The sequence below is a fragment of the Rhodnius prolixus genome, unplaced genomic scaffold, assembly GCF_049639745.1.
Source record: "Rhodnius prolixus isolate KJV_2025 unplaced genomic scaffold, Rpr scaffold_5, whole genome shotgun sequence".
Classification (NCBI taxonomy): domain Eukaryota; kingdom Metazoa; phylum Arthropoda; class Insecta; order Hemiptera; family Reduviidae; genus Rhodnius; species Rhodnius prolixus.
In genome coordinates, this window is record NW_027411624.1 from 5,591,259 (window position 1) to 5,606,366 (window position 15,108).

General features: G+C 33.8%; 1 protein-coding gene across 3 annotated transcripts in view; it reads right to left on the reverse strand.

The window, feature by feature from the left end:
* ham (hamlet) overlaps nt 1–15,108 on the reverse strand; it is a 278,167-nt gene that overhangs the window by 107,916 nt on the left and 155,143 nt on the right. The window contains exon 1 of one of the 3 annotated variants that reach the window (XM_074137334.1): nt 8,009–8,596. The exons of the other annotated variants lie outside the window; for them this stretch is intronic. Within the exon in view, the coding sequence (XP_073993435.1) occupies nt 8,009–8,015 (7 nt within the window). The 5' untranslated portion in view covers nt 8,016–8,596. Of the gene's footprint in view, nt 1–8,008; nt 8,597–15,108 lie in introns of those variants that run through there. 3 annotated transcript variants of the gene reach the window in all.

Sequence of the window (15,108 nt, forward strand, 5' to 3'; positions counted from 1 at the left end):
TATCATTCATGAAAATCGGTTCGCGCGTTTAAACGCTACGCAGTTTACAAAAAAGTAACAACAACAACAACCAGAAGAAGAACAACAACAAGAACAAGAACAATTTCTGAAAATGCCGTTTTTGCTCATTTTCGGCAACTTTTTTCTCGAAATCTATTAGATCTGGGTGGTTGCAAAAAAATTACAGTTATAAAGAAGGATTTGCCATATATTTTAAAGAAAATTTGGGAAATTTATCTTTTATAGAAAAAGAGAAAAAAATTGTCAAATTTGGGTGTTTTTCAACGTTACGCTTTTTCGTGCAGTTTTTGATGGTCAACCCTTATACAACTGTCCTACCGGACAGTTTTAATTATTAAAGGCATGTCAAAATTTGTTGAGGTTGTTGGCGCCCGGAGCTTTTTTTCAGTACATTGCCAGCCTCCGGATAGTGTTCTCTCTTTACAGACAACATCACCGGACAGTAAGAAAGTGTAAGAAGTTCCTATAAAGAGAAAATCTAAGGACAAGCAGCTGGATTTGAACCCTGATTTATAAAGTGTTGTGAACAAGTTTCCAGGACCACAGACTTGATAGAGGCATCCTATAGAATCTGCAAAAAGGATATCCTGTGAAGCATATTTGGATAACCAGTATATTTGGAACGATTTGGCTGGTTGGAGGACCTTTTAAATTTAAAAAAAAATGAAAAAAGAGTAATGCTGGAGTTCCAGCAGAAAAACTGGAGAAGTGACTGATGGCCCAAGAAAGAATGCCCAAGATCTGGAATGTTTACTTGGTAAACAGGTTGGGATTAGACTGTGAGGATGGTGAACAGGAACCTGTGGGATCTTGCTAGTGGAAGTCCAAGCTCCTCTTCGGAACGTGGAATGAAAGAAACGAGAACAGAATTACTTTTTTGTAAAACAAATTTTTGTTATCAAATTAGTTTTTTAATCTTGAATGTTTATTTTTAGTGAATTTGATTTTGATTTCAGAATGAGAGAGAGAGAGAATAAAAGGCGGCGACTATTTCTAAGATGAGAACACGATACCAAAAAACACAAGAACAAACGTGAAATCAAAAATTCTATTCGTGATAAGAGCGTGAGAACTAGGATATCCTTGCTTGATAATGTTCTATTCCAATGAGAGAATTCGTTTGTTCAGGCTAGCACACGAACCATCCATCTACAATGCTAGCACAAAAACAAACAATTATTGCACAAAGAACACAAACAAAAACAATCAGCTGAAAACCAAAAAACTATATATCTGCTGACCAAACAGAACATAACCTTCCAAAATGATTTCTTACGTGGGTGCGTTTATTTGTGCGCATGTCTATTAATGTTAATATTGAATGAGAGCTAGAGAGAGAGAGAGATGAATGAATGAGAGAGCCTATTGTTTCAGGCGGGCTTTACGTCCATCAACCAATTAGGTAGTCGTGGACGGAGGCGACTAGCAAACTTACTTTACTGTAAATATCTTTTATTAACCATTAAATAAAATCCAAGGTCTAGACCAGGGGGAATCGAACCCACTAAACCAACAATACATCTTAGCTTTGCGGGTTTAGCCTGTAACCGCCTAACATACTTTACTATAAATTACTCATATTAACCATTAAATAAAATCCAAGGCCTAGACCGGGGGAATCGAACCCACTAAAAATACATCTTAGCTTTGCGGGTCTAGCCTATGACCGCTCGGCTACCGTGGCGCCTAACATAATTAATTTATCTGGACTAAACGAGGACTGAACGAGGGCTAGTGAGTGTTCATATCACAAGTCTAAGAGATTCCTGACCGGTTTTTGTAATTTCATCCATCAGCAGAGGTGGAAATCAGTATATTGTGGAGAATTCAACTTCATTTATACTTCCTTCTTCACAATATACTTGCTGCAAAGTCAGTAAGTACCCTGCTTCTTGCAAGTATGAGATAGGAAACATAGAAATCGAAACCTCTACAATATATGCATTAAATAATCTAACCTCTGATGATGAATATAAATCCGGAACAGGTCCTGGACCTGTATACAATTAACACACGATATTATCCGTCATTTTCAGCAGAGTTCACATTGTTTCTCTTAATGAACAAGCCTGCACAGCACATCAAGACACAAAATTTCTGGATTATGGGGCCGAGGGGGGGGTCTAAAAACAAAACAAAAAAGTTTCGCCCCCCCTATTTCAGGGATAGTTCTGATTACTTCAGGATTAAAATAATGAACAAATCACTTTGCGCCCGATTGCTTTTGAAGATTCTCCTCATAACCTTGACCTTTGTGTGAATAACAATGATGGTGATAAGGGACACAGATTTTTATCTCGTAAATATCTAGCGCTCTGAAGCCAGAATTCTTATCAGCTTAAAAAAAAATTGATACATATGTAACAAAACTTGAAAATTATCCCTGAAATTTTTGTATTTATCAGATGTTTGATAAGAGCTGATAATCATGTAACTATGTACAAAAGATAATTATAAAGTGTCATATGAAGAAGACATCCTAGAAAATTCTTTTGCACAGCTTCAATATCCAAAAAAAAATCACCAACTTGGCTGTTTTACAAAAATCTTCAATTGATTTCAAGTAAATATATATGGAATACGAAATAGTAGCACTTATTTTTAAATTTGAAAGCATTTTAAAACAGATAAGGTTCTGCCTGAATTTCATTACATGATAAAGTACCCCGTAAGAGCCTAACTCAGTTCATAATCTAATCAGACCTAAAATTTAATATATATTTTACTGAAAATCTTACTTTAATAAAAAAGAAAATGATTTGAACATCAATTAAGACCTTCTCTTCTTTGCGTAGATTGCAATGAGGAGGAAGATTTCAAACATAGATATGTCCACGTTATGTAGTAGAAAGGAAACGAATGTTTGACGACATATACAGGTATTTAGATGCACCATTTCGCTACGAAGACATTATATTCTCCACCAACATCTATGTGCTTAAATCTGTAGCAGAGCTAGCTAAGAAATATGAATGTATTTAAAAGTTATAGAATGAATGCAAGAAAATGATTACAAAAGGAGTACGTGATTTTAATTCAGGTTAAGCTATAAGGATGGCAGGAATATAGAGTACTGATCCATCCATTAGTCAGTAAGTTTGTATGTAAATAGTTGTATATAGTAGGGGGATGAATGTGTGAAGCGAATGTATTTATAAGTAAGAATGGAGAGTGAGTGATATTCTAGTGATAAGCACCTAGAGGATGCTGGATGCTGTATGGCGGAAGCCAATGCCAAAGACAGAAAACAAAAAAAAACCATCAATTAAACTTAAACTCATTTTCAAACCCTTCACTTGCCTGAAGTGGTAAGGTCAAGGTAGCAACGATTTGATTTTTCCAATTAGGATCTAGGTGGTATTTTCAAGAAAAGCTGGAAAATCGCACTTCTGGTTCACTAGAATTTCCATGATATTAAAAATGGAATATCAGGATTTTGGGAAAAATGGTTTTATTCAATAAGATGAATAAATAAATGTTTATCTTGGACTTTTTACTTTTTAAGAATTTTTCGTTTATTTATTTAATTAAGCTTTTTAAATTTTTGTGGTTATTGGCGCCGGGAACCATTTTTTAAATGCAAGCCGGCCTCCGGACAGTACCTTCTCGTTACAGACAACACTGTACCTTTTAAGAGCTATAAGAGGCTCCTAGGAAGTTAAACATTTCAAGATGGCCGGCTGGATTTGAACCCGGGATCTCCGTGAGGAAACACAGTGCCCTTATCTCTTAACAAGGTTCCATTTTCCATTTTCTTAACAGGGAAAATTAGCATATACTAATATTCAAAATTAAAATACTTTGGTTTACTCATAGTTTTTCCAAAAATAATTTTCTAGGTGGAGAGAAGACTATAAAAGAGTCATTCTTAGCGAGGAAATCTAAAAAAAACAATTTTCCCTGGAAAAGAAAAGTCTAAAATTAAAAAAATAAATAAATTTTTACTAGATCTTAAACATTTTCTTTTCTTGAACAGGAAGTTTTCCATTATTGAATTTCAAATTTTAATTAATGAAATTTGAGGATTTAAAATAGAGCAGAGAATTGATAATTTTTGATTGGACATCCAAGTAGATATTGTACGTATTATTATCACAGGTAATTATGTATGTGTACCACTCGCTAGCCACTGTGCGTATGTACCTGTATTATGAATATGTGTTTCGTCAACATATACGTAAATGTTTTGATTAATTTACTCGTACATGTAGAGTCCAAACGTGTAAGTTGTGCAGTAGTGTGTGTGTGTGGTAACATTGAATTTGAAAATGGTAAATACAATATTTATAGAGTAGAGTTGGCAATACTGTGTTTTATTAGAACCGGAAAGCTAAATGAAGGACTTTACACACTATAAATTTGTGTGTGATTGGGGGGAAAAGCGTACGCACACAGACACGCATATGTGTGTGTATTTAATGATGGAAGGGTGTATTCGTGTTGTGTGTAATATGACCAAATATTGTCATAGTAAACTATAAGCGACCCCCCCCTCTCATTCCAAAATACTATGTGAATCTAACCACTACATACAATGGAAGCTACATGTGAATGCTTCACACTACCAAACTGTGGGCTAGCTAGGCTAGGAGTGCGTGCTCTCACATGTGGGTATGTACCTCTTTTGTTATAACCGAATTAATTACATCGCATAGTTTGTTTGTGTAATGGTGGTTGTGGTGGTGGTTTGTGTATATATATAAGGTAATAAGTTTGGCGAAGGTATTGTTTTGGTACTGAGCTGTAATCAGCACCGTAGGCCATATACGTACGTACACAGCACCCAGGGTACTGGGAACACAGTAACCCAACAATATTGTGGGTGGGTGAACCCCCAATATGGAAGGAGGGGGTGGATTTAGTTTACTTTACTCATATAGATAAGCCTTTTTATTAGGAGGGGGGCCTCAAATAAAAAATGAAAATACCCTACAAAAATTTGAGATAATTCACCATTTTATAGCTCACCCTATAAAAGGGACCCCCTTAGAGAGGGGGTAAAAATTCAGGGGCCAAATCTTATCCTTCTGCCCTTCACCATAAAACCTTTGGCTTTCATCGACGCGACAAAGGGACTTCAGGCGATCCAGCCGTGCTACATTAAGAAGTAAAATTTCCAGTCTTAAAGTACATTTTAATAACACTAAAGATGAAAGTTGGTTGGCCATTTTTAAACAAAATAACTATTGAGTTACTCGGCTTGATTAATATATTATTAATGTCAGCTGTTCAGGTGACAAATTAAAACGTTGTCATCAGGGCTTCAGCCTAGGGCCTCAAGATCAAGAGCAGTGAACACTAAAACACTGTTTTTAGTGATGTATCACTGTAGTGATCGTGTTTTATTATCTCTCATGTAATTTACAAACTTAAAAATGGGAGGTGAAAGGGCCTCATAAGTGGAATAGCCTAGGGTCTCTTTTCATCTAAATCCGGCCCTGGTTGTCATTATAAGAGATATTTTTGTAACAAAGAACAATTAATTCCAGTGTTGCGGATTCACGTACAAATTCCTTATCAATTATGACAAGCTGCTTTTGTAAATTATTATCATTATTATTATTATTATTATTATTACTGTAATTGACTTATTGGTTTCCCCGTTTAAGAAAAGTCGACAGGAATAAACAGGAACACTTTCCTGTGCCCACGAAACCCAGTACAGATCTGTACTATGCTAAATGAGAAGCTAAAAATAGGTAGATTTCCGTAACCTTCGATGGCCCAATTTGCTCACTTTAGTACCCAATTGCACCTTACGAAGACATAGTTAAAACAGCTGTCAAAAAAAAAAAAAAAAGAAAAGAAAGTCAAACGTTCGAAAAACCTATCCAGAAAATTAAATTTTCTTTTTGCTCTAAGAATAGTGCAAATATCAATGAAATCGCAGTTAAATGATCAGAAAGTTTTGCATAACATAGAATTAATATCTTTAGAACAGAAATTTGTGACGTTAGCGTAAGAAAATGTAAAAAAAAATATTATGTTCTTGAATAAATCAAGAGAAGAATAAATATTCTTCATATTAGTTATTCCAAAATCACTTTTATGATAAATAACTTTTATAGCCATCATCTACAATTAATAAAAAATTGAAGGAAATACGATATTATTATCAGTAAATAAGGGTCATTAGTGTACACTATTTCCCTAGCAGAAAACTGATACGTCATATCCAGATTATTCAATTAAAATCCAGAATCGCCTTTTTTTTAACTTCACATCAAACAATCGAATTAAGTAGGCCATTGACTGGCCTGGAAAATTTGATATTACCATTTTTCCGGAAAAATAAATACTAAAAAAAAACGCGCGGATAACGGAGCCGAAAACCTTCCACTTGCCGCCAAAAACATGCTTATCACCACTTCACTAAAGGCCGATTTTAAAAGATAATTAGAGGTTAACTTGGGTTTTAGATATTAGATTAGTAATTATAATTTTGTTTTAAAGAGTTAATTCATATTATTTACTTGTAAAACTAGAAAAAATCAACTATAGATAAGAAATTATCAGATTTATTTAAATCTTTAAAGCTGTAAACTAACAAATGTTGGTATTAAAAAAAAGTAGAGCATTTATCGTGTCTTGAAACTATACAGCTGAAAACTATTAAACGAGAAACATTGAAGATAAAATCTTATCAGTCTTTTCAGCCAATTTTGTAAACAGATTAAAGTCTGAACGATTGCAACTCATTAAACCGGTCTTATCAGTTTTCTCACACCTATCTTTATAGCTGAAAACTATTAATGCTAAACGTTTAAATCTAAATCTTATCAGTTTATGAAATTGTTAGAAAGTATATTCAGTCTGAAATAAAAGTCTTAATAATGGGTCTTATCAGATCATTTGTACCAACATAGCACTGAAAACTATTCACTGGTGAATACCCAAGAACTGGTCTTATCAGATTTTTTTTTTTTCATCCAATTTTGTAAGCATTGAAACCCTTAAAAACGGTCTTATCAGATTTATCATATTTATATATTATTTAGCTGAAAACTATTAATGCTAAACGTTTAAATGTAAAGCTTATCAGTTTTTTAAATACAAAGTATTCAGTCTGAACACTGAAATGAAGGTCTTAAAAGCGGACTTATCAGATTTATCATATTTATATATTATATAGCTGAAAACTATTAATGCTAAACGTTTAAATGTAAAGCTTATCAGTTTATGAAATTGTTAGAAAGTATATTCATTCTGAAATAAAAGTCTTAATAATGGGTCTTATCAGATCATTTGTACCAACATAGCACTGAAAACTATTCACTGGTGAATACCCAAGAACTGGTCTTATCAGATTTTTTTTTTTTCATCCAATTTTGTAAGCAGGTTTATAGTCTGAACATTGAAACCCTTAAAAGCGGTCTTATCAGATTTATCATATTTATATATTATTTAGCTGAAAACTATTAATGCTAAACGTTTAAATGTAAAGCTTATCAGTTTTTTAAATACAAAGTATTCAGTCTGAACACTGAAATGAAGGTCTTAAAAGCGGACTCATCAGATTTATCATATTTATATATTATATAGCTGAAAACTATTAATGCTAAACGTTTAAATGTAAAGCTTATCAGTTTTTTAAATACAAAGTATTCAGTCTGAACACTGAAATGAAGGTCTTAAAAGTGGTCTTATCAGTTTTTTTTTTAAACTTACATGGTTTAAGACTATTAAAATTGTATACTATAATTAAGGTCTTACAAGTGGTATTATCAGTTTATTATCAAACTTATAAGTTCATTAGATATAAATTAATTTAATTTTTTGTTAATGAACGCTTTAGGTAGACATAAATAAAACACATCTATCCCCTTTATTTCATATTATAAACCCTTAAGCTACCAAAAAAAGAACAGTTTAAACTAACAACCTATGACGTCTTCTAAACTTTCGCATCTCTTATCGAAAAAACAAAAACACTTCCACATTAACTAAAATTAATTGAAAATAAGAAAACTTATTAAAATTAACATACCTCTCATGTTGGGAAATCCAATAAAAGCGTAGATAACTGTCAGTTTAAAGTGGTATCATTCGAATTAATTGATTTAAAAAAAAAGAAAAAAAAAATGCACTTTTTTGTAATTAAAAAATAGAGCGCCGAAATTATAATTACTATTATCGATTTTTACTAAATCAGACACGCACGTCGATCGTAAATTATTGATAACAATAAACAATTATCACAAATTGTTATTTTAATTATTTTCTTTCTATTAATTTAAATAAATTAATTATTTTAGTTAAATTCAATTGAAAAATTAATTAAAAAAAATTATACAAAGAGAATTTAATTTTTTTAAAAAGATAAATTAATAAATTATCTCTTTGTAAATTTTTAATTTTAATTTTTGCTTTTTAAAACTTAAAAAATTCGTAGCACAGACACACATTTAAAGAAAACTAAAATAACTAAATCAAAATTCACACATCAGACGAATGCCTAAACTCCTTTATTTTTCAATTTATTTATTTAATTAAAAAAAAATAGTAAATTGTGACCCTTAAAAAATAACTTGTACGTTCATCAGATCATCACGGAACGGAGTTCTCCGTGAAAATGTCACACAAGCTTGCCTCTCTCTTTCTCTGTTAGAGATTGTTGAAATTGGGAGGGGGTTGAGGGTTGGGTTGGGTGGTTATTCTCCCCCTTCAAACACATACACACACATATATACTAAGGCCAGCACTATTCTGTGTGTATATATATATATATATACACGGCCTTACTTGTATTTGTGAGGAGGTGGATAGTAACTCCTTCTCCACCCAGTGGATGAAGAGGTAGCAAAAGGATCTACTTTGTGAAAGGGGGTAGGCGTGGTCTACCAAAACCCAGGACCTAGCTTTTGTAGTAAATGGGCGTGGCTTATAATCTCTCCTATCCCCACTACTTCTCATTTGCTCTTCTTGTTTTTTTTGGGGTGGAGGGATTCTTCTTCTATTTTTTTTTTTTTTTTTAACCTGGTTTATTTTTTGCTTTTTATCCTATTTATTTTATTTTAACAAAGTAACATCACTATCCCTGCAAGAAGCATTTTTTTTTTTAAGCAGAGAGAAAAAACACCCTATCCCTATTCCTTTGTCATCTATTTATCCTGGGACCTTCTTAAAGCTTGCATTAAGCGTAGTAGTTCTGAGTTTGTACACAAATTTTCAACCAAATTAAATGATTTGGATCTTCCGAAGGGGGGGGATTTAAAAAATAAAAAGTTCTGCGATTTGTAAAGCTCATTGATTTTTCTTAAAAGTTAAGTACCAGTAAAGTAATCGCCTATTTCTTTTTTCAGGCCGGGGCTTAACGTCCAACTACCAATTAGGTATAGCGGACGATAACTTAAGTACTATGTGTCCACTTTATCGATACCTATCAATTTTAATATAAATCGATTGAGAATGGGGTGGATTTTAACTGGGAAACTGCAACCCTCTCCAGTCCAGGGTGAATCTACAATCTGCTTAACCGGAAATGAAGTTCAGGGTATAGATTTCCGGTTATTTTTTTTTTTAAATTTCCGCAATCTAAAATAAAAAATTTTCAGGACACTCTTTACATAAACCTATCAATTTAATTTTAATTTATTATATATATAAAGTGGAGCCTCCTATAAAGGGGCACTCTCACTAGCGGCCACCTCCATTTGCGGGTCAGTTTTTGGATTTCACCGTTTTACACCTAATACACTTTCTATATAAAAGAACCTCCGTATAACGGACACTCTACATAACGACCGCGAGGATTTTGGGGAACGGATTATATGTTTTCACCTCCCAACCAACGACCACCTTATTCTTAAAAGTTCGTTTGACGCGGTGATCAAAATAATTATCCCCTCTCAAGTTTTTCTTTTTTTTTTCCTAGTTTTTCCTAAAGTTTCCTATATAAGCTCCATACATTTTGTACCATTTTAATCTCATTTTTCAATATTACTTTGGACGAACATTATTACTTTTTTTCCTGATATGTCTCCCAAAACGAAAGTGGTCAACTCTAGAAGAGAAAATAAATGTGTTGGAAGATTTTGCAAAAACCAAATCGAGTCATCGTCAACTTGCCGAAAGGTTTGTTCTATTTTTCTAATAATTGATGATAGTGCGATGATAATTTTATCATAAATTATTATTGTTATGAATAAATGTGATGATTATTATGAAAATTATTAAATAAGTCAATAGTTTGTAGTTTATTGTTAATTTTTTTGGATAATTAAGAAAAATTTGACGAATATAATATAGCTGCAATAATTATGCAATTATGTACATTTTTAAATCTATTAATAATAAACAATTTTTAAATAGATGTTTGGAAAAAAAAACCCATATTTTTTCATTATGAATCTTGCCTACCTCCTTCTAACGGCCACCTCCAAACAGCGGCCACTTTGCTTTCCCCCGCCAGTGTCCGTTATTGAGGGGTTCGACTGTATATACAATTATATATTATAAAGGCTACTCTCATTTACAGGTTCACACATAATTGTTTTAAAGCAATTTTTTTTTTCCTACGTAAATTACGTCAACAGTCATGTGAGTGATTTTCACATAATTTAGATATGCCGTCATAACCTAGTAAACTATCTAGCACTCCCATGGGAATCGAAATCTGACCGTTGGTGATCAGATGCTTAAAAATAAAAAAAATGAGGTTACGTGTAGCCGGGTAGTTCTATCTGGAGATAACACGGGTCAATAATCTGAATTCGATTCCCTTAAAAAGAACCATTTATTCTAGCCCCTAAGGGTTTTTTACTATTTCAATGTCCTTTCCACTCGTCTAAAGGTCACTTATTTTGAATATATATATGTTGGTTTAGTTTATAATCTTGACAGAAGAACGAGAGGGATATTCTACGTAAACTATTATCCAATGTTAGGGTGGGGGGGAAGGAAATAGGGTAAGTACAAACCGGAACAGTCAAGAAGAAATTTCATTGATTCCTATCTTATAATTTGTATTTTTTCTTCTTCATTTTCTTTTGTAAAATGGGATTTTCAACTGGAACTTGCAGAAAATAGTAGTTTAGCATTTGAAAGGAAATCAGAAAGTTAGGTGTCGGAGGAAATGGACAAAAAAAAAAAAGAAAGATGTAGTAGCGATCTAGACAGCAGTGTCAAGAAGAGAAAAAGTGTGGTGGGAGGGAAGCTATCAGAGAGAAAATGGGTTACCTCTCAAGATAAACCTTTTTTACAACTGAAAAGAAACCCTCACCGGGAACGGTTTCCCTCTTGCTCTGTCCACTTTAAACTCTTCCAAAGAGATATCTATCTTATGGGGCGCCTTTCTTATCCCCCCCCACACACACTCTCCGGGGCAATCCAGAGAGGTCCATGATTATTTTCTGTCCATTGTGTCTAATCTAGAAAATGGGTTTTCTTTTTTCATTCAACTGGGCGGTGGAGGTTAGCATTGGTATCGAAGTGGTATTGTGAAGCGGATGTTTGGAGATTCTGTTTCCACATTAACTGCCTGGTGTTCTCCATGTATGGGAGAGGAAGTCCCATACTATTTTCTCACTTTAATCGTTTTTTTCTCGTAGCAGTTCCTTTTTTTTTTTTTAATAGAGCGAGACAATTATATTGTTTGTATTGGGGAAAGCAAAAATTGGTTTACGTGACCATTACAGCCAGGAAATAAAATCTGGTCTCGAATAGTCACATGAGTTCCGTTTCCTATTTAACGCAAGCGGCTGCATCCTCCCAAGACTCCTTAATCTAACTACTCAAAATTTGCTTCCCTTAGCAGTCGCAAAGCAATATTCCAAAGATATCATTCACCACCAGCTAAACGACTTCCTTAATCGGCAAATCATCGAAAGCCCATATTTTGTTGTGAATACTCTCATACCATCTGACCATGCCTTCTAAAAAGCGCCCGAATGGTGCAATCCATGGTCCTAGCAAATTAAATAGAAAATTTAACGAATTTTTAAAAATTTGCAGAAAAATCTTATATCTGATTCTACTATAGTAAGACTATCTTGGATTTGACTTTAAACCGGAAGTATCGATTTTGAGGTCTCTGAGAGTATGAAAAAGTTGTTTATACAAATTGGTCTCATTCTCTCTCTCTCTCTTCCTCTTCCGTTTTTTTTTTCTCAACTTCCTCGTAATGAGAAAGGGGAAGGAAAACAGCTTCAAGCACGATTCGAATTTGGAAAATCATCCATTGGCGAAGGTTGATTTAATGGTAAACATCAAGAATATAGTGACTGATCCTAGAAATTATTCTCTCTGTTCGTATAAAAATCAGAAAAACCGCAAGTTCCAATGCACTGATTAGTTATCGTGCCGATTTTCGAGTTTCAAATTTTTCACCGGAAATACAGGTTTATAGGTCTACTAAGTCCCCTACCAAAAAACTGGCCTGCGAATCGGTATATGTGGGTAACTTTTATTTGAAAATATTTGAAAAAAAAAAAAAAATGCTTTTTATAGACAGTTTAAGTATCTTCCGGTTTAAGTATCTTTTACTTAAAATAATGATCTCAACTCTAGTGGCATACAAACAGGAAACAAGGAAACCTCATTACCCCAAGGGCGGTAAGAGAAAGTTATGTGCGTCACTCTAATTTTTTAGAAAATAATTATTGAAATTTCCTCTCTAATTGATTAAACTTGACATTAAACTGATTAATCTGACTCTGATAATGGATGAAAATCCGATACTGTTTAGGGATACAATAAACATGTGTACTGGAATGGATTATCCAGCAATGGTGGACCTAACCACATTTCTTATTAAGTAGTAAAGTAATTGCCAATTTTTTTAGGCGGGCTTTACGTCCAACTACCAAATTAGGTGTCGAGGACGGAGGCGACTAGCAAACATACTTTACTGTAAATTTCTCATATTAAATATTAAATAAAAACCAAGACCTAGACCGGGGGAATCGAACCCACTAAACCAACAATACATCTTAGCTTTGCGGGTCTAGCCTATATAACCGCCTAACATACTTTATTGTAAATTTCTCATATTAAATATTAAATAAAAACCAAGACCTAGACCGGGGGAATCGAACCCACTAAACCAACAATACATCTTAGCTTTGCGGGTCTAGCCTATAACCGCTCGGCTATCGTGGCGCCTTATTTTTTCTCATTAATTTGTCTAGAAAATTGATTTACGGTTAATTCTGGGATGGGGAGTGTTTCTTTATGAAATGCGTATTTTTAATGGAAGAATTAGATAATATGTTTCTAAATTTTCCTAGTCTGGAAATCGTAGTAAAAGCAAGTCGTGAGTGTGGGTTTTTTAAGAGTTTTGATGAAGAGATAGAGAAGTATTGATGATTATGTCGAGAGAAGAATGAGGTGACAATGTAAAGGCAATTATATTTTAAGACAAGAATGATGGCATTGTGAGATCCCTAAGTAATTCATTTGGGCAACGTACTCTACTTGAATAAAGACCTCCTGGAGTTCCGCTGTAACAACTTTGGTCTGTACGTGTGTTAGTAAGTAAGGGTGGCCGAACATGATTAAGAGACTAGCAATAGCTGCGCTCTCGCTCACTCTCTTGCAGATCAACAAGTAATGCACATCTGCCAGCTGCCACAATCCTCCACCTCCTCCTCCTAGTACTGGGACGCCCAACTGAAAACTGATTGTGGCTAGAAACAAAACGACAGGAGCACAGGAAGTTGTGGAGGGGGAGACGATGAAATCATTCTGTTCACTGAATTTTCGATCATGGGGCTAAAATAACAACAGCCAAAACGTTCGATCGTTTAGATGATGGTCAATTCAATGCTGACTAAGCAATGATTGGGGTTTTATCAGCGTGTGTCTTATTTTTAGAATCTGCTTATTAGTTATGTTGTTTAATGATTTGGTGTGAATTTGTGTTATTTATGTTGCGTTTGTTTACATAACAAAATGCTCGTCCTTTGTAATCAATTCACTAATCACCTTCTCTTAATTATTCCTTCTTGTAACATAAAAAAAAAAGTAATGATTTTGGGGAATATTGTGGTGCGGTCAATAAATTCAAAAATAAATTTATTTCTTCATACCAACGTTTCGGAAACTTCTTCAGGGTATTTTAAAATTTTGTGGAGTTTAATATTAAGCTGCATCATCAGTAACTGTTGTTCAGGTAATAAATTTACCGAAACGTTGGTAAGAAAAAAAAAATTATTTTTAAAATTATTGACCGCACCTCAATATTCCCCAAAACCATCAATTAACATACGGTCGAAAACCCGAAACTTTCATAAAAAAGTACCTTTAAAAAAAAAGAAAAAAGTATCTTGTAGATCATAAAAAGACACATATGTCATCAAAATGTCGAATATGCTTACCGATAGAACTTATTTACGGGACAAATTCTAATTACTACGTGTAATTACTTATAATAAAGTAATTAAATTTTGTCTGTAACGTGAAAATACAGTCCAGAATGGTAGTGCTAATGATCTCGGATCTCAGGCGCCACGGTAGCCCAGCGGTTATAGGCTAGACCCGCAAAGCTAAGATGTATTGTTGGTTTAGTGGGTTCGATTCCCCTGGTCTAGGTCTTGTATTTTATTTAATGGTTAATATGAGAAATTTATAGTAAAGTAAGTTAGGCGATTATAGGCTAGACCCGCCAAGCTAAGATGTATTGTTGGTTTAGTCTGTTCGATTCCCCCGTTCTAGGTCTTGGATTTTATTTAATGGTTAATAAAAGAAGTTTTTTACAGTAAAGTATGTTTACTAGTCGCCTCCGTCCACGACACCTAAATGGTAGTTGGACGTTAAGCCCCGCCTGAAAAAATAGGCGATTACTTTACTTTAATGATCTCAGATGTTGGTGCGCAGGTAATTTAAAAAAAAACAAAACATAGACGTAGAAAAAGTAACAGTTCTTAAAGTTTTGCACAATAGGGAAGTTCTTGTTTGATTTTTAAATGACATAGTAAGCAGAGATTCGAACCCAGAACGAAATAACAATCGTTCAATATTCTTCCTGTTTGAGTATTCAGTTTAACATTTGCTCATTCACGCAATTGTGTAATTCTTTTCCCAATATTGTCGCCGGCAGACTTGAGACTAAATAACACAGAGACCATACAATAACGGTACTGGTATTTA